The following is a 20053-nucleotide window of genomic DNA, read 5'->3' on the forward strand; positions in this document are numbered from 1 at the left end:
ATGAGCTGCTGCAGTTCCCGCCCCCCTCAGGAAGAACACGCTGTCTGCATCTGTGATTGACAGCTCTGGCTTTAAATCACAGATGTAGATAGCATCAGCAGCCTTGCTTCCCCTGGTACTACCACTTTAAGTTGTCAAACTTGGAAATTTTCAACTGGTACATTTAAGGACTTCAATTTATCACAGTCTACACTGACATGGTCACTGGAGCGGGAATAGATCCTTTGGTTATTAAGGTGATGTGTCAAAAAATAAATAAAGTTAACGGGACGAGATAAATCCACATAAACATTTATTCACTCTCTTGCAGAGAGATAGATTTAATATTCTTTAAACAACAGATAACAATGGTAAAAATATGCAAAGAATGAGGATCTAGGAAGACCTTAAACACTTGCCAGATGCTGCCAAAATGTGTAGTACATGGAACACAGAAATGAGCAAGAAAATGCATTGGTGAGCATGTTTACCAAAATGTCAGATGGTTTAAGTTGTGGTGATATCAGTTTAGTCCTATGGCTTGAACGTCTCTTGCACTGACTCTTATTAATTTAATGCATATAGATATTAAAAAGACAATCATGCTTTTTTAAACAATCCATCCTATCTTGCACTTATCTGGGGTGGCAGTAGTGGAACATTACAACGTAATCCTTCTGTCGAGTTCTGGTTCTATCCCAGAGGTCTCCTCTTAGTTGGGTACACCTGGAAAACCTCCAATGGAAGGCACCTACAGGAGGCATTCTAATCAGATGGCTGAACCACCTCAGCTGGCACCTTTTGACGTGAAGAAGCATCGACTCCACTCCAACCTCCTTCTGGATGTCAAAGCTCCTCACTCTGTCTCTAAGGCTGAGCTCAGACACTCTACTGAGGAAGCTTTTATCATTATTTCGGTCACTAACCAGAGCTCATTAATATAGATGAAGGTTGGGAAGTAGACTGAATGGTAGAACTTTGCCTTTCGGCTTACGGTACTGTCCATCTCATGCTTCATTTTCTCGTTACTCGCGAACAAGAATGTGAGATACTCAAACTCCTTTGCTTGGGGCACTCACCTTCAACCCAGAGGGGGCAATCCATTGGTTCCATGGCCTTAGACTTGTAGATACTAACTCTTATTTTGGCCACTTTACAATCAGCTGGAGTGCTTGCTGACGGTCACAGCCTGATGGAAGCAAATGAAACACATCATCTGCAAAAAGCACAGATGTGACTCTGACGTTCCCAAATCGCTTCGCCTTGAAATCCTGACCATGAATCTCACAAACAGGATTGGAGACAAAGGGCAACCTTGGTTCAGTCCAACACCCACCAGAAAGGTGTTTGACTTTGTGCTGAGAATAAGAACACAGCTGTCACTTTGGTTGTACAAGGACCAGATGGCTCATAACAATGGCCCTGATAATGCCACATACTTCTGCAGTACGACAGAACACATGTGGAATGGATGGTCAAACTCCCAGGAACCCCTCAGCAGATCTGCAAGGGTAAAACGCTAGTTAAGATTATTATTATATTTTATTTTTTTGGTGAGCTTTGTAGCCTTTGTTCATTAGTGTAGAGAAAAAAAGAAAACTGGGAGGGAGAGGAAGGGCATGCAACAGATGGTCCACCCGGCTGGGAATGGAACCAGGGATTAGCATCTCATGGCATATATGCCCATATGGTATGAGAAGCTAACCACTGAGCTAACGGGTCACCCTAACTATGATGACTTTATCAGACTTCTAACCATCATTACTGAGAATATTTACATTTCTGTCTTTATAGATCAGTCATACTGAGCTGCTGTTGACTAAATGGTCGTGTTCACTGATTTCATTTGAATAATGTTTACTTTTCCAAGCTAATCAGCAGAGAACAGTTGATACTGCAGGCAAACAATGAATATTTACTTATTTGTACATTATCATTTTTAATCTTGTGTATTTCTAAACTGCCACGAAGCAGGAGCAACTGTACATTATATAAACCTCAATATATGTTTAAGGTGAAGCAGTCAGACAGAGCAGAAAATCATCTTAATGCATCTTTCATGCGTAGAGGTCACTACAGTGTACAGTTATTCAAAAGCTATTTCATGTATGCACATGAGTTTTGATGGCATAGTTGCACATCAGCCACTACAGTGGTTGCTATTGCATCATCTCATGCAGTGCCACTGATTGGCTAGCCATTGCAAATGAATTTAAAAAAAAAAAAAAAGAGTGAAACCAAAATGGCTGACAGGCAGTCAGAAACGCCAAGTTGCTCATTTTCTTCTGTTCAAACCTTGTATAAAAAGACACCCTTGCATGTAAGAAAAATATGGTGACATCAAGTAACATCTACGGAGTCATGCAATTGCAAAATTTTGCAAGTGTTGATTTTATATTGGGAGGAAGTTATGATTAATCACATGTTCACTACACTGTACATCATGCATCACTAGCTATATTTCAACTACAATTCATTGGCAATAATTAGGCTGCTGCTGTTCATAAAAATATTTCATCTGCAGGAACTTTTTGGCGGTAAATAAACTTGTTAATGTTTTTAGAATATAACTTGAAGTTTTTATACATCTTTATGTTTTGTAGAGCTCAGGAGCAGGGCATAATAGACAGGCCTGCAGGATAGTAGAGGAATTACCACAGTCAAATGAGGAGGATGATGCTAGTAGAAGTGAGGAGGAATGGCTGCCAGAACAGGAAAGATTAGCAAATACTAACAGTAGTGACAGTGGAGCTGAGGACACTGAGTGAAAGGATGGTGAGGGATATGAGGCTGAGAGAGCTGAGGATGCAAATGATGGTGAAGGAGTTGAGGCTGAGGATGCATCACCTAACAGAGCTCAGGGGAAAAGGGCAGGAAAAAACAGCAGAAATGACTGAAAAACTAAAGACAATGAGTTGGCGGGAGACTAGCCTCGTTTTGTAGAAGTGTGGAAGGTGAATGTTGATTGAACAGAACCTATAGATTTCTTCATGCATCTATTTCTCAAAGATCTGATAGATGATATAGTGCGTAATACAAACCTGTATGCACTCCAAAAATGAAAGGAGAATCTGGCCTTTACATCACAGGAGTTGAAAACATTTCTAGGAGTAAATATGGTCACGTCATACATCAGATACCCAAGATATTATTATTAGTGACATGTTATCCTCAGTTCAGAGACAGGTCCAATTTTATGCCAGTGGTGTTTATACTCTTCCTGTTATGACCTGACTTATAAAACAGATTGATTTTGATGTGCTGACAAAGTTTAGACTAGGCTTCTTTGCAGTAAACCTAGCAATAAAAACATTCAGTGTATAGTTAGTGCTGGGGCAGTGCACCCTACTATGGCTGACAGTCGATAGATAATGACCGAGAGACTTTGGAATCTATACAGATTCTATCTATACACCTCTATGGTGTTTTGTTTTTTTATGCATAAATTATATTATTTTATAGTTCACATCACATTTCACAATTCAACACACTGTACATCATTTTATTAATTTGTTTGTTAAATCCCTATTTCTAAAACAAAATGCATGCTGTCCAGCTGCGTAGACATGTAGACCTATTTTTAGTTCAAATCTTGTTTTTCATGCCTAAAGGTGAATAAAAACAACTGGTAAAAAGAAAATCCTTACTGAGGTTATCATAATTCATGCATGAAAGGGTTAAATAAACTGATAGAAAATGGATGATGCAGAGTAAAAAAAAAAAAAAAGACAGAAAGCTACCCAAAAAAAAAAAAAATAACACAGAGATGGAAGAAGTGGGAAGTTGGTTGAGGAAAAAGTCAAAGCTTTGATGTGAAATGATAAGATGGGAACAAAGAAGAGCAGCGGTAGATAAAGTCTGAATGAAGTGATTGACAGGAGCCCACATCTCTATGAGGCAGAGAGGGACAACACAGCAAAAAACTGATTCAAGGCTTGAGTCATCGCTGCTTTTATGCACACACACAAGCTTACATATGAAAATAAACACATTTCACCACGCCTCACGTCCACATGCTCGCACACCTGAGATGCACTAAGCCTAGATGACTGCTCTTCTAATTCTTCTGCTTGTCATTCCACAAACTCTCGTTTAGACTTTGACTAAGAAGGCGTGCCACCTTACACAACACACAGTGAATGATTCAGGAGGCTGCTGCTGCTGCTGCAACTCAAATGTTGCACCAAACAAACAATTCACTCTCACTGAAGATTTTACAAGCATGAAACCATCCATTAGCATTTTGCATCAAACTACCAATGGAAACTGTTTAAACTGAATTCCCACACAGAAGCAAGTTCAGATTTTCCATAACCAATGTCAAATATTGATTTCTTCTAAAGCCTTTTTTGCTTTTCCTGTCTTTTCTTTGACAGCTGTTTGGCTGTTTCCTGGCCTGGGAGACCAGGAACGTGAGCATCCCTGCTCTCAATGACAGCAAATACATCGGAATGAGCGTGTACAACGTTGGCATCATGTGCATCATCGGTGCTGCAGTGTCTTTCCTGACCAGGGACCAGCCCAATGTCCAGTTCTGCATCGTAGCCCTGGTGATCATCTTCTGTAGCACCATCACACTCTGTCTGGTCTTCGTTCCCAAGGTCAGTTTTAGTATGAACGAGGGGATAGTGTGTACGTGTGTGAGCGCGGGTGGATAGCTCCGTATTGATATAAAGCAGAGTGTTTAATTATCACCCCATTCACTCACCCACTTCACTTAGTCCTGCAAGCCAAAAATGCAGTGCAAACAGTTATGTGTGGCTTTTTCAGCTCATGAAATTTTATCCCAGAGTGCAGCTGTGACTAATACCCATAACCCCTCTTCCAGTTTATCACCATGAGAACGAACCCAGATGCAGCCACCCAGAACCGAAGGTTAAAGTTTACCCAGAACCAGAAGAAGGAAGACTCCAAGACCTCCACCTCAGTCACCAGCGTCAACCAGGCCAACACTTCTCGACTGGACGGCCTTCAAACTGATAACCACCGCCTCCGCATGAGGATAACAGAGGTCTGACTTTTTCTTCTATGTTTCTTTTAACCGTTGATCATCACGTTAGGGCAATTTTGAACCTAACTAATGTCCAGTAATCGCATACCGGTTCAGTAAGAGAAGTAAGAAGAAAAAGCAAAGTATTTCACTTCAAGAGATTGTGTTGTCACCACCAGGGGCTTTGTGTCGTGTTGTACATTCTCTCTGATGCATTTCATAAAAATGCTCACTTACACTGACATTGAGTGACATTTGAAAAAAAAAAATCCCTTAGCAATCACCTCGGCTTTCCATCAGATGTCTCTTAGACGAATTGCTGCTGTCGTCCTTGCTTGTGTTCATGATTGTGGAAAATAAGGAGCCTTTTCAGACACATTTTGAAGGATAGCTTCTTCTGTCTTTGGCAGACAGGAGTCCTTTCTATTCTTTACTGTGTTCAGAACTGTAAAGAAGCATTTGCAGCAGTTTGTTTTACAGACATCAAACTTTAACACCGGGCAAACACTTCTTTGATAACCTTGTAGGTTTAAGTTTGTGAGTCATATTGTACTAATTCTGTCTGTAATTTTGTCTAAAAAGTTGGACAAGGAGCTGGAGGAAGTGACCATGCAGCTGCAGGACACTCCAGAGAAAACTCCGTATATTAAACAGAACCATTATCCGGACGCCAATAACATCCTCAGCATACGCAACTTTACAGATGGCAAAGGTGAGAATTTGGATGTTTGTTTTTGTTATACCACCTATCACAGTCCTGTCAGGCTATGGGAGCGAGTCTATCCATTTGAGACATTCATATATATACATATATATATGTTACCAAGGATATTCCACACACTGAGGTCCATCTATCAGTGGATAACACTGGCCTCTTTATCTATTAATGTATCTTTGAGAATCTGACACTATTTCCTAAAACATCTGGAGGCCCCAGTAGCAAAAACTGCTTGAGCAGGCAACCCATCAATCAGGGCTGTAAGTCCCTGATTTGCTGTCTGTTGTTCCCCTTATCATTTCCACATTTTTCCTGTCCTTTCAACCTAAAAATAAAAGTCTCAAATGCCCACCAGTAAATAAATACAGATATATAAAAAGCACAGACTGTTTCTCAATTGTTTCAGAAAATAAACCTCACTCATTGTGGCCTATCAGATGTTTGGTGATTTGAAGTAATATAAGTGAATCAAATGAAGCATTTTTTTTCTTGAGTGCTGCACTTCTGAACATCTATTGCATCAGTCTACAATTAGACCTCATGATGAATGTATTTAATTAATCCAACTAATGGACATTAAAATACCTGAAGAGAACAGCATTGATGATTTAATGCACCTCTGTTGTATTATAATTTAGCCATCAGTGAATATGCAGTTGTATTTGACGCTACAGCCTGGTTCCTTCGGGTGCTTATTTGTGTATATTAATCTGTTTTACTTTAAAAAGTACATTGCAGTGTTTTACATCACATTTTCGTAGCATCCAGAGCAGGCGATGGTATAAGAAATCACAGCTAATCCTCTAACAACGCTATCTAATAGTAATTCTTTACTACCTGTACACTGTGTTTGCATATTCAGAGGTTTTAGCAGAGGATTTTAATACGGCTTTCAGAGCAGCTGCATGAAGGAATATCTTTTGCGGTGCTGGAGCGCCTGTCAGCTGCAGGTGAAGAAGGGACATGGGAGCGCTTGTGACGTCTGTAATGAGTCATGAGATTAGCTCTGGTACCTGAATACTTCACTGCTGCTTGGCAAGTTGTACACATCATGCAGTGATGCTTGTCAGCTCACGCTTTACCACCTTTATTATCAAGCACAGAGGGGGTCTCCACTTGATTTTCTACCTGATTATTTGGTGTGTTGTTTGCCGTCTCTTGAGGAACATGCTTGAGAATTAGCAGAGATAAGAATAACAGAAAGTTAGGGAGGAGTTAGGGTGGATAAGATGAGCATATAGAAACACTAGGAGTTAATTATCAAGCGCTATAATGTAAAGACACCCGAGTGAGCCTGTGTCTGCTCACCCTCCCAGCTTGCGTGCTGTTTATATTGATGCAGCTGTATCTTAGACATTATGAAGTCGGGTGCCTCAGTTAGAATCAGTAAATCGTTGCAGCCCAGCAGCATCTCTTTGCATTAAACCTCATTTTAACAGACGCAGAGTGACGCTGATGTACAGCAGCCAGATCCGCCACGTCTCACGCACACGCCAGCACAAAGCTGCTCTCAGGGGAGTCTAATGGATCTGTCTGAGTTTGGGAAGGTAAAAAGAGCAAAACAGCTGCGCTTGCTCTGCGGATTGGGAGCAGGGCGCGTTGGAATTGTTTGAGAAGTTCCTCATCTGTGAAAGTTCATGGTTCCGCAATGAACTGACGCCAATCAATGAGTACGTTCACGGAGGAACGTGTCTAATGCTCCTTCGTGTTTTAGCTCTTTTCCCTGCTTCTCTGCCTCTCATCATTTTTTGCATATGTGCACACATAAGCACGTAGCCGACACACAACCCTCCTGTTTGAGCTCAAATATTGTCTGGCTTTAAAATGATATTAGAGGAGCCGTTGATATTGTGTGATTGGTGCCAATGCAAGCATAGATTTGATATAAAAATATGTGGTGATGAAGCAGCTCAGTGTGTTTTTTTTAGGGAACACAGAGAAGTCAGTGCCAGGATGATTTTAATTAGTAGATAATTAGCGAATGAGCCGCCATCTGTGAGATTTCTGACCTTCCTTTTATATTTATCCTTTAAGGAATCCCAAACAGAATACTGCATCAAATTGTGTGAGTCATTAGATTTTACAAGGTATGCTGTGGATCAGTGTGCTGTTTTTGAATGATGTATTAGATTTCCAGTGTAGAGCTCACACTGTATTTTTATTCAAAAAAACAAACTAAAACAGAGGCGTATTACATGAAAGTAGTCGGTGCGGTTTAAATAAACAGATTCTCACATTTTGCATTTGTTGGGAAAAATCTCTTTAAAGCGCTGGCAGCAGCTGACATCGGGCTCTCTTTCGGGAACTAGAATTCAAACTGTGTGGGCTCATAGAAATTCATCTATTTTCGACTGAATCTTTGCATGTGTTCACGTGGTTACGTTGTCAAGGGAGAACAGAGACCAATATAGTAAATATGCTTAAGACTTCTCTGCATGAATATTCATTTATTGAGAGCTTTTTTTCTACAAAATGAGAGCAAGAATCAGTCACATTATCAAATACAGTCATGCCTGCAACCTCTGCTTGTCATCAGCATGAGTTGTGGATGGGGAATTGGTTGTTAAGGTTTGGAAAAATTAAATAATGGTACCATTTTTTCCATATATCCTCCACAATAGGAAGAAATATGAGAAGAAAAGGGCTCTTTTCGAAAAATTAAATGAATAAATATTACTACTTATGTGCTCCAAACTGCGCTCTATATGATGCCTGATCTGCAAATTAAGCTTATTTTTAGCCGTACTGATTTAAATATTCTTTTTTTAAAAGTCATACAGAGAAAAATGAACCAGTCTGGTTGTTTAGCTGTTCATGGTAATGATCTCTAAACAGAAAGAAGGTTCAGACAAAGGGAGACTGCATATTAGGTGCACACATCCTGGCAATAAAATCACAGGTCATTAAGCCTCCTTTAAAGATCACCGGCATATAAACTTTTCCCAGCCTCGGTCTGCTTATGCGTGACAGTCATCATCACCGGCTCCTAACTGTAGTCATCAGTATTCATAAGAGAGCTGGTCTAAATGTATTTGGGGCTGTGAATGAGTGGCTGTTATAAGAGAAGAACGCTGTGTCAACAGCGATTACGCTCACTCACAAAGGGTGAGAAGCAACACTCCACCTCTCTCTGCCTCTCGCTCTCTCTAGCTGTCTTCATGAATATGTACAAACACATGGCGATGCACCGCAGATGACAGTTAAGGTGTGGTTTTCTGACAGATTGGCAGCTATGGCCTGAATTTATCCTGATCAGTTATAATGTTATAGTTTGACTGTGAGCATTCCACATCGTGGTTTTAACTCTGTTTAATTACCCGCAGTGATAAAGCTTTTGGAAATGTTATTTTTAGGGCTGTATATGCTAATTGTTTTTAATCCCGATTTAACTTTTTTTTCTTTGATGAATTGATTTGTTGTTTTGTCAAGAAAATGGTTGTCGTTAAAAATGATCTCATTTTCCCGGAGTCCAAGATGATGTCGTCTGATTGTTTTCTGTTTTCTTTTGTTTTGTTTTTTGCCTAAATAGCACTCTGAAAACCAAAGATATTCAACAGACAGAAATAAACAGAAACAGAAATATTTTAGTTAAATATTTTAAGTACTGTTTTTCTGTCTGCATCTTCTCTCATTATGAAAGTCTAATCAGCAGAGTTAAAGAGTAACCAGGTTAGTGACTCTTGTTCTGCACAATTCCACATTGGATATTTAATATTAAACCTTTGTCCCTTTAAGGGGCACTCATTGAAATACTTCTAAATGCAAAGTTTCAACCTTAGAGTCTTATTGGAGGATATAAGACTTTTTTACTTTTGTGACATTTTTCAAAATTTTTAATTTTCATGCTTAAATTCAAGGTCAGTGAAGTTACCATATATGGTTCCTTGCCCATTAATGGTGAAAAAAAAAAACAAAAACAAAGAAATGTGTTTATCATCACTTAGCACAACTACTCAACCGTAAAATATGTGAGTCTTGTCAACTAACCATGGATAGTTTTGGCGTTTTGACCGCAAATATGGAAGAGGACCAAGCCGCAAGTCTGCCTGTTTCCAATTTCTGAGAAAAGAGAAAGTTTGATACGTTTCAAGCCTCTACTGATTGGCCAAATGCCATGATGTAGTGTGCTGTAACATTCAGTGACTGACTGGATGAAAACCACATCCTTCTCGACCTCACTGAGAGCAACGCCATATTTAATGTGTGCAGAAGTTACCAAATATGATCACTTGCCTGATAAAGGGCTAAGTCTTATGTTTTAGTAAAATTCTCTATCTAAAGGGCAGTTTCAGTTTATTTAATCCTGGTGTGTTTCTCATTTACAGGCTGTTGCTGTTTTTGTTTGGGTCATGCTAATTTTGCACCTCCGTTGCAGAGATTTGGGGAAACATGGAGTCTCACAAAACAGCATGTGAAATTATTAGGGTAACTAGCACAACCTCCCTGCAGCTTTCCAAAAAACATGATTTTTACATGGATCATTTTGAATGTTTGTTTTTAAATCTGTCCACAAGTAAAAACTGAAATTAGCTGCCTGAAATGACCATTTTCCTAAGTGCATTAGGGATTCCCGTCAGGGACAAATTGCTGGTTGACCTAATAACCCAGCATAAGGTCACCTGTATTACAGCATATTCATCAGCACTTCCCTGTTTCTTGACACGTGTGTGACTGTAAATAGCTTTAGTCTATGTTCATCCTTACACAGAAAATTAATTTTTCCTTGTAATAGCTTTTACTTTCCAAATAGAAGGCTGAGCTCTCAGGACTTCCAGTCTTGGTCTTTAATACATTTGATTATGGGGAAATGAAGCACCATCTCTAGGACTCTCATCAGGGCTAAACTCATCCAGAGATTTGGCTAAACAGATCCTATTCTTTGCATTTTGGAAAGCTCTATCGAGCTCATGCTGGTCATCTTGATATACATGATTGACACGCTGCTCTGTGAGACTCCTCATTTCCCCGAATCTCTACAATATAAGAGCAAAGTGCGAAGTTACCACGACCCCCAGAACCACAACAGTCGCATCACAGGGGAATATGCTACACTGGAACAAAAAACAATTTAAAAGTCTCAGAAAGTCTTTGACATGCCATAAAGGGTATGTAGTGTCATCCGAAAACAACACCCAATACTTCATTTGTTGCACAAACACGTATTCTGCATCTGAATCCATAATGAAAAGCATAAATAACTGTGTCTGTGCTTTTAACACAACTCAGAGATCTACAATTCTGTTTTAAAATAGTCCAGCAAGCTCAGATGTCCAATCAGGGAATCGGGTCAGCGTGTTCTGGAAAAATCTGGGACTACTGAGGAGAAAACTCTGCAGGGAATAAAGGCGCATTGCACTACTCTCCAGATGCAGTTTAGGAAAACTGACGCAGGGATTTTTGTATTTCATCCTCATTGTCTGCATCCTACTGCAGCACCAGAAGAATACTGCGGAAGAATCCTTTCTGGATGAGAACTCAGACTTTTCTTCTTTCACTCTTTCTTTAGTTTTATCCTGTGCCTGCACTTTAAATGTCAACCTGGATATGTGATTAAATGATGTAATCTGGGTCCTTTTTGGAGAAATAAAGCTGACAACTATATAGTGAGCTGATGGACAAGGTTGAGATATGATAAAATATATTTTTTGACCAGGACTTGCCCTTATGTTTTCACCTTGGTGTGGTTTGGTAAAGAGTGAAAGCTGCAGGGGAAGTCTGTCTGACATTTGGGAGTTATCGTATTGGAACTCTTCTGGATCCACATGCTCAACGTCCCTCAATAAAAGGAGCAATGTGTAAACATAAAATACAGCAATTTCAAACATATTTGCTGAGAATGTATTGTATGCAGTGAAACTGCACTGCACCTTAAATTACACCTCATGTAAATACTTTAATTATCATCCTTATTTAACCATGCTGCTAAATTAACTTCAGTCACTTTGTACCTCTGAACCATTTTCAGATTTTATGTACAGTAATGTCAGTATGATACCTATTTTTCTTATCTCAGCATATTACATTTAATTTATTATTATTATTATTATTTATGCTATTTTAACTACAACATGGCTGCTACTACTATTGTACATTTGTTGCTACCATTCTGGAGCCAACCTTTCTAAGTGCCTTGAATTGCCTTGAACAAATAAAGTTTTCTTTTATATGAATTGAATTGAAATTGTACACTTGTACCAATGAATTCCTTAGCTCGGTGCATACTCACCACACTGATTCTTTTTCTGGCTTTTGTATGTTGCCAAAACCAAACAACTTCAGTAACAGACCAAACTCAGGTATTAGGACCAAAGGCCATGTCTGGAATCCTGGGTGTGTGTAACAGCTGACAGGTGAAGTATGACAGTCCATTTGTCAGCTTATCATACTTTGAAGGTGTCTACATGTGTTTCTGTGCAGATGGAGAGAAGTCGATACTGAAGAACCACCTGGAGCAGAAACCACAGGCACAGTGGGGATCCATGGATCCTTCCAGAATAAACAGAGGTCCCCTGGAGGATATCAACTCGCCCGAACAGTGAGCTCTCCCGTTTCCTTAGCACCTCTCCCCCTCTGTCCCTCACCCCCGACTCCTCCCCCTCCCTTCTGTCTTGTCAGCTTTCTCATCAGACGACACGTCACATGTAGTGCAACCACCAGCAGCTCTCAGGCGGTTGCTCTGGCAACAGAGAAAGTGAAAGCACGGACCGGCCCTGTACTTTTCTCTCCCACACCCAGCATACATAGAACCACGTCGGGTGCTGGTGTGTTTCCCCTCCATGCAGGGCTTGCTGCAGCTTACTTCCGGCCAAACGCACAAACACTCGCATGTGCAGGACACACACATGCCGACATACAGCTGACTCATTTGTTGTCCCAACTTGTAAAAGAAAATGGTCCTGGACACTCAAAACACTCATGCGACAAATGGAGATTTACGTTTACTTATTATTCATAAGGCAGCCAAGCTGAGGGATGTCGACTTCATCAATGGGGAGGGGGACACTTCATGCATCATTGAGAACTCTACCTCCCACACTTGTTTAACCAGAACCAGGAGAGGAATTCCGACTGTAGAGAGACTGATGGACGGAGACGGCAGGGGGAGAGAGAGCAGACAAACGGGGGCACAATATTGAGGAGAGGGCAGTTACAGAAGATAGATTAAGAGAGGAACATGTTTAGATAGAAAAGACAGAAAGATAAGAAGGAGAGAAAGAAGGAGGTAGAGACTCGCAGAGGCTTATGTAACCAGTGATTTACAGCTCGCATTGGAAGCAGCTCTGAAAATAGACAGGGAGGAGAACAGAAGTAAAGGAACACTCGGAGCTATTCCCATGCCACATGAATGTTTGATCACATGGAGGGAAGAGAGATGAAGAGGCAGCGAGAGAGGAAGAGAAAGACGAGACAAACACAAAGAAGTTAGAAGAGAATTGTGAGCAGAGAAAAGGTGGAGGAGGACAAATACTTTGTGACATGATAAAGTCACGCACCAGGTGCACGTAATTGTTAGACGTTGCATCTGTGTCATATGTGATCCTGCAAAAAAAAAAAAAACCCTGAAAGCTACAAAGAATTCCATCATGAGCAAGCAAGATCGTGTTTCCATCGTAAGTAGAACGGGCCGGGATAGCCGACTAGGCCCTTGGACCATTAATATTTCAAAGTTCACCTAATTAAGACATTTTTCTAGGTCTATTGCTGAACAAGCTTGAATTTCATTACCCCCCTCTTCATTTTTTTTTTTTTTTTTTACATAACTGGCATTTGGTTATGTAATTTTCTTGCAAACGGCTGGCTGTGGCGCTGGCTCTGGCGAGGTAGGGTGCGAACTGTCACACTAGTCGGAAGCATGAAATGTTCTTTTTGTCAGATGTTCCCAGAAGCTGGGAGAAATGGTGGATTAGAGCCTTAGTAAGGAGAAGTGAAGCTGGGAAGGAGGGTGCTAAAGAAAACACGGAAAACAATTAGAGAAATTGCTGAGGGCTCCTGTGAACTGTGCTTACTCCTCCTGTGCTATTTCGCTGTGCTCTGATCTTTTCTATCGTATGTTTTCAGTTTCCTTCACTGTAGCTGAGTGTGATTACATTAATGCTACATACTGAACATTTTAATGGTGAACTAGGCAGATCCAGGCTGTGGTAGAATATACAGCTCATTCAATCACACAGCTAAAATGGGGCATTTTCTTCAAGCTTTTCCACGATCAAGAATGTCTCAGAGAGCAACTGAGAAAGACTTTATTAAGCTCTTTCCGCCTCCTGTTGCTAGTTTCATAACTCATTTGTTTCATAATTAATTTGTCATTGGGTTAAAAAATTGCCTTGGGAGGCTGGTGATGGGTCGATGGAGACGACTGAACTGAACTCAGGTGGTACATTCCAGTCGGTCATTGAAAATCACTGATCTGGCGTCAAATTTACATACATTAATTATGCACAGGCACAAAACAACACATAAAAGCAGCCCATGAAGCATGATAAATAAAAAATGCCCCGCAGATCCCATATGATGTCCCGATCCATCATGCCACAGGAATTATTGGCAACAGATGGAGTCAGATGCTTAGCACACATATTTAAACTCACGGATAACGTAACATTAGGCTTTATTGTATTGTTATGAATTTCTTTTATTATTTATTGTAGCATTAAAAAGATCAATTGTTATTTGACTTTTTTAAAGTCTCCTACAAGCAAGCCAATCACAGATTGACACACTGTAAATTACTGTACATTGTAATTCAAATGTAATATAAACTTTATGATTTCATCATCATGTGTTGTATATAAAGTCTAGTGCAGCATTCTGCATAGGCTTAAAATGCAAACTTTGGCTGGCTTTTAAAAAAATGATTTAAAAAGAGAGCAAGTGATGTAAGTCAATAGATAGTAACTGTTAGAAGTCAAACAAAATAAATAAAATAAAAGTAGCGGAAATAATTAGTGTGCAGGAATGTGCAAATTGTTTGCATGAGAATGTGCAAATTGACATAGTATGTTGTGTATACATCCTGAGATGTACAATGTTTTATATTTCTAATTCTATATATACACACATCACAATCAGCTAACAGCACGACACTGCTTCATCTCAAATTAACTTATTATCAGCCTTATCAGTCAGAAGATCTACCTGCTGGTTCCCAGGGGAAATCATGTACCTAGCTGCAAGACATGACACGTGTTGATGCAGACAACCACCAGAGAGTCAACAAGAGTAAGATAGTGATGAGAGGGGCATATCTTTATTAGTTATATTTGACAATAATCCTAGTGAGACTCTAGTTTGAAGATTTGTGGAAGAAACACAAACACTGACAAATGCATTGTCAGGTCCTTTCAGGCTTAGGTTGGGTTTCTCAACTCACAATTAGTGCATAGTTTATGCTCATAAGCACAAATTAAGTATGCAGAGGTTGAATAAATGAATGAAAGAATGAATGGTTTATTTCAGTTACAATCTACAGTACAGACATTGAATTGTGTGTATTCAGCTGAAAAAGAATTATTATACATGCTTGCAATAGACATTTTTATGTTAGTGTGATGACTGGGAAAATAGTACGTCCAACCTTTACACCAAGGACCAGCTTCAGACCAACAGTTACTATTGCCTGTTCCAATGCAACTACAATATGTAAATAATTGAGTCTTTAGTTTTTGTTTTCTTTTTTTATTTCCTTGTGTACTTTCCAAAAAACATGCTCTTGCTTTGCTAAATTGAGGAATAAATTGAGAACTGAACTGAAAAAAGTGGGTGACAACACTCCCAAAACAAAACAAATAAAATCCATAAAAATCCATACCATCGCAAATCATCCAAAATTCTTATAGTAGGGTTCATGTGGTTATGTGTGACTGGAAATTGCAGCTTTCTGAGAAATATGAAATAAGAAATTCCAATATACAGTAATGTACTGTACATTAGTAAGCATACTGTAACCTCTGCATTGTCCTTTTTCTTTTCTTTCTGCAGCATACAGCGTCGGCTGTCTTTGCAGCTTCCCATCCTGCACCACGCCTACTTACCTTCCATAGGAGGCGTTGATGCCAGCTGCACCAGCCCCAATGGCAGCCCTGGTTCCAGCCCCAGGCACAGACACATGCCCCCCTCCTACCGGGTAATGGTCTCTGGCCTGTGAGCTTCATTCACTCCCCCACCTGGCTCTTTGCAGAGGAGACATATATGGTTCTTTTTTTCTACAGCAAATAGACTGATATCATCAGCGTATGTGCGTATTTTGTCTCAGATCGAGGAGGACGGGGAGAGAAGAGAGGGAGGGGGGGTAGTGGGGGAGACAAAGTTTCACTCTTCATACCTCTTCACCCTGGTCTCTCTTGAGAACTGATATCCTCCGTCAGGAAGGGGTGGGAGGAGACTGAGTGGGTACTGGATGACCCTTACAAACTCCCGTTATTAACGTCCCCTTGTCCAAATGCCCCCCACCTTGCCTAGGCATTAACACATATGCACAGTCAAACACAGAAATCTACAAATACACACACATGCACAAACACAGTGACACCCCAATAGCAGAGCAGCAGTGGACCAGCCCTAACTTGACGTGTAGCCTTATCTGCTTCAGAGGGGGTTGTCTGTTTCTGTTCCTTATCTGTTGTATGTATGTGCTCGCGGCTACATGTGAGCTTGTCATCTAACTTGAGTATTTCACTGCTTCAGTGACTGGATACCGGTTTGGAGACGTGGAGTTTGCAAAATCCAACAAAGGAAATCATCCAACTTACTGCCCGTCCCCTTTCCAACCTTGTGCAGACATGTAAATATCATCATTTCTGACGTTGATGTACTGTAAGCTTTGTATATGCTGTGAATGGACAATTCAGTGGGTTCTAAGCGTGGAGCTTTTAACAGAGGCAGGTAGGCATGAGAAAGTACAACAAAAGCTTATGAAATATGGCATCCTACAAGTTAGACATGTACGAAAGGGATATAAATTTGTTTGTGTACCTGTGGATAAACTAGCTTATGGGCAGCAAAGTATCAAAGTCTGTGAGTCACAGAACATGAAAATGCACCAGGGCCAATTTGTCTAACTTGGAGTAAGATGCACATGACTCTCTTTTCCACTTTGCAAAATTTGTACCACTGGTTTTCGTCAGAGATTTCACATCAGACTTTGCATAGGCCTTCATATTTTACAACTTGCATAATATGTCCGCAGAAAGCATGTTCTACAGAATATTGATGCTATGCCTTTTAACAGGTCTCCAAGGCTGCATAACTTAGAAAATAGAGCTAAAAGACGCCACAAAAGTGTTCCACAGTTGTCTTTTGTGTGTGTTATATTGCCAAGAAATGCACACATACAGATGTACGCTTACAACTCAAGAGAGCACCTTATGAATTCAGGTGCTTTTCTGACACGACATTAGCGATGGGCCTGGTTGTAGTGATCCCCAGAGATTGGTCTGCACAGACTGTTATGATGTCCGTCTGATTGCGCCCTCACAGGTAACCAGCACAGTTAAGGGCAGTGGGGGTGTCGATGGCTAAAAGGGCACAATGACACAAGAAGTGATGGTGGAAAGGATGTAGGTCTGCCAATTCCACAGTTAGTTTGGATGCAGTGGTTGACCTGAATTTCCATGTGAAGTGGTAAAGACAATAAATACATGAGAGTCTCGTGTAATAAGCCCCGACCGACTGTAGCTTTCAGTTCCCAAATGGTGGTGCCACCACTGCTGGTCACAGTGATACAGCACAGACACAGGGCTTTCTTTCACAGATAATATTGAGTGTCATGAAAAATCACTTCACACATAGCAACAGTGAACATACCTCAGTTGCTATGGAAATGTAATCCAGTGCCGTTGAACTTGGCCCAAGAAGGCTGCATAGAGCACAACGGTCATCGGCAGTGTCGTCGTTTTTTTTGTAAAACTTTCCTCATGCAGGAGAAAAGCAAACAGGGACTCCGGGACAAAAAAAAAAAGGACTTTTTTATCGAGTGTGAGAAGGTGTGTTCTCAGCATATTGTTTCACCATTGGTGTCTTGGTTTTTAGTTTTTAAGGCGTTTGTTGAGCGCTGTGCCTGTTGTCTTATATTGTAGCCTGCAGGACCCACAGAACATACATAGGGTGATAACTGCGCTGACCCAGCAAACCACAACATTGGCCACACATCTGTAAATTGTACAACGTGTCATAGATTATTTTAAATTCCATGCCTCAGTGAATGGGACAGTTCGGGAGTACGTGACAAGAGCTCCGCTTCAGGCGGAGTGGATTTTTCCTGCAAGCTGGTGTCTGATCAAAAAACACTGTCAGTCTTCAGCTGAAAGGCCAGCAGAGGATACAGAGTTGGAATGGGAGGCAAGCTAGCAGAAACCCACCTGCGATCGGACATATCAGGGTGACTCCCTTGTGAGAGCTCCTCCCCTTCCAGACCCTGCTGAGCACAGGAGCAGGGAATCCCCGAGCACAGACCTCCAAGGAGTCACAGCTTCTCCTGCACCTTTGCCAACCAGAGAATCACGGTCACTTGACAAGTGAGTGACAGACATTATCAGAAGGTTGGTTCTTCCTTCAGGAGAAAAAAAAACCAACCGCACATTTTATATATTACATTATATGTGATTGTGTACAATTTGCTGATACCCTGATGATGGTGTCCATGTATGGAATATTTGGTATTTGGCTTTCTCAAGACGGCATGAAATAAAATGTATAATTCACAGAGTTACCTCTGTTTTTGCAACTGTCGTGACAAATCCACTCTGTAGTTTCATCCTCTCACCTGCGATTTGGTTTTACATGTATATCCATTCAAACCATGGATTTTGGTTCCTTTAATCTCTTGATCAGTTCACACGTGTCAATGCCAAGATTCTCAGTGAACAAACTCGACATCATCATATCGACTATGCTACCAGGTTTAGCAGCTATTCACTGAGGGCAATAAAGTGAAAGGTAGTAGCAAACGATCAATCTTAATAAACCACTCCTGGCATTTACCAAATTACCAAATTACTTTTTCTAGTCCATCCAGAATACCAAATGCAGATCATCAGGTATTGTTCTAGTTTATTTTTTTTAAATGTGCCCTGATTTTCATTCTTTTATGATTCATTTCAGTCTTTTTTCAACCTGAATGAAAAAATTTGTTCCGATGCAATTGTGGTAGGTCAAGGGCTCATTATTTCCTGTTTATAACTGACGTCATGCTGATGGTTTGTATTTGCCACAGATCTTTTTACCTTTTCAGTTTGAAGATCAAAGTGACATATACGTATATAATTATATCTTTGTATGTGTCATCATCAGGGTTTCTGGAGAACACGAAACATACATGTCCAAAAATATAACAATATGACAACTATATTAAGTGGAAAAACACACAGGTCCATACTGTTACTGTTTTGTCAATTTGATGTGTGGTATCACATGGCATTAAGTTCAATGAAGACTTTAAAACAGTAAACAAAACCTATGTTAAATGCAACATGTTCAAGAGGGGCAATAACTTGTTTTCTTATTACAGAAAGAATAGAGAACTATATATATATATATAAATATATGTATATGTAAAGATCTTTACGTACATTTTCATTTTTACATAGGAAATATTTCACAAATATGCCACAAGGATACTTGGAAGTCATTTTTTTAATTTACAGTATCTGTAACTATGTTATATACAGGTGAGGTCTAGATATGAAAAAGTTGTATAAAATAAGTATCACATTTGGAACACCTGAACATTTTTTGGAGCCATTAGTTGTTATGGGGAGGGAAGGGATTTGAAAAACATTCTTCTTTTGTTGTCTGAATGTTATGGACAGCCTTTACTTTTCACATCATCGTTAAATAAAGTGAGACTGAAAATAATGCAATGTTTGTGTTATCTTCACACTACTCTGATGCACCGGATGTAGATTGTGGGTATAAGTCTGCCATTGGCTGCGCATTTTACGCAATGGTCTCCCCAATTCTGGTATCTACATGGAACCATTTTCAAAATCCACTTTATGACAGGAAACTACAACAACACCCTCAGAGCATAACTGGAAATTTTAAGTTTTGCCAGAGGTTTGGATCTTGCACTTAAAGTAGCGTTTAGTGAATTAGTCGTTGGACTCATTCGAGATGAACTGCACCTCATCTGGAAACCAGACAAAACAGGTGACAGCAGAAGCAGTGGAGTTAAAAGTCAACATTCAAGATGGACAGTTTCCAGCAGCCTTCCTTCTGTGTAGGAACTTAGGAAGGCTATTAAAATGATTTACAGGCAATCTGTGATCTCTGTTCATTGTTCAACCTCCATTTTACATGAATTCTGATGTAATTCTACACTGTATGTAAATCAGGTGACCAAACCTATCCCAGTGAGAACATTCATAAAC

General features: G+C 40.1%; 1 protein-coding gene across 1 annotated transcript in view; it reads left to right on the forward strand.

Annotated features, from left to right (window-relative positions):
* gabbr2 (gamma-aminobutyric acid (GABA) B receptor, 2) overlaps positions 1–19538 on the forward strand; it is a 195000-nt gene extending 175462 nt beyond the window's left edge. Inside the window, exons 15-19 of the mRNA XM_055017991.1 lie at positions 4356–4580; positions 4808–4990; positions 5552–5681; positions 12105–12222; positions 15666–19538. Of these exons, the coding sequence (XP_054873966.1) occupies positions 4356–4580; positions 4808–4990; positions 5552–5681; positions 12105–12222; positions 15666–15831 (822 nt within the window). The 3' untranslated portion in view covers positions 15832–19538. The remainder of the gene's footprint in view (positions 1–4355; positions 4581–4807; positions 4991–5551; positions 5682–12104; positions 12223–15665) is intronic.
* Positions 19539–20053: the final 515 nt, after the last annotated feature.

The sequence above is a fragment of the Amphiprion ocellaris genome, chromosome 15, assembly GCF_022539595.1.
Source record: "Amphiprion ocellaris isolate individual 3 ecotype Okinawa chromosome 15, ASM2253959v1, whole genome shotgun sequence".
Taxonomy (NCBI): Eukaryota; Metazoa; Chordata; class Actinopteri; family Pomacentridae; genus Amphiprion; species Amphiprion ocellaris.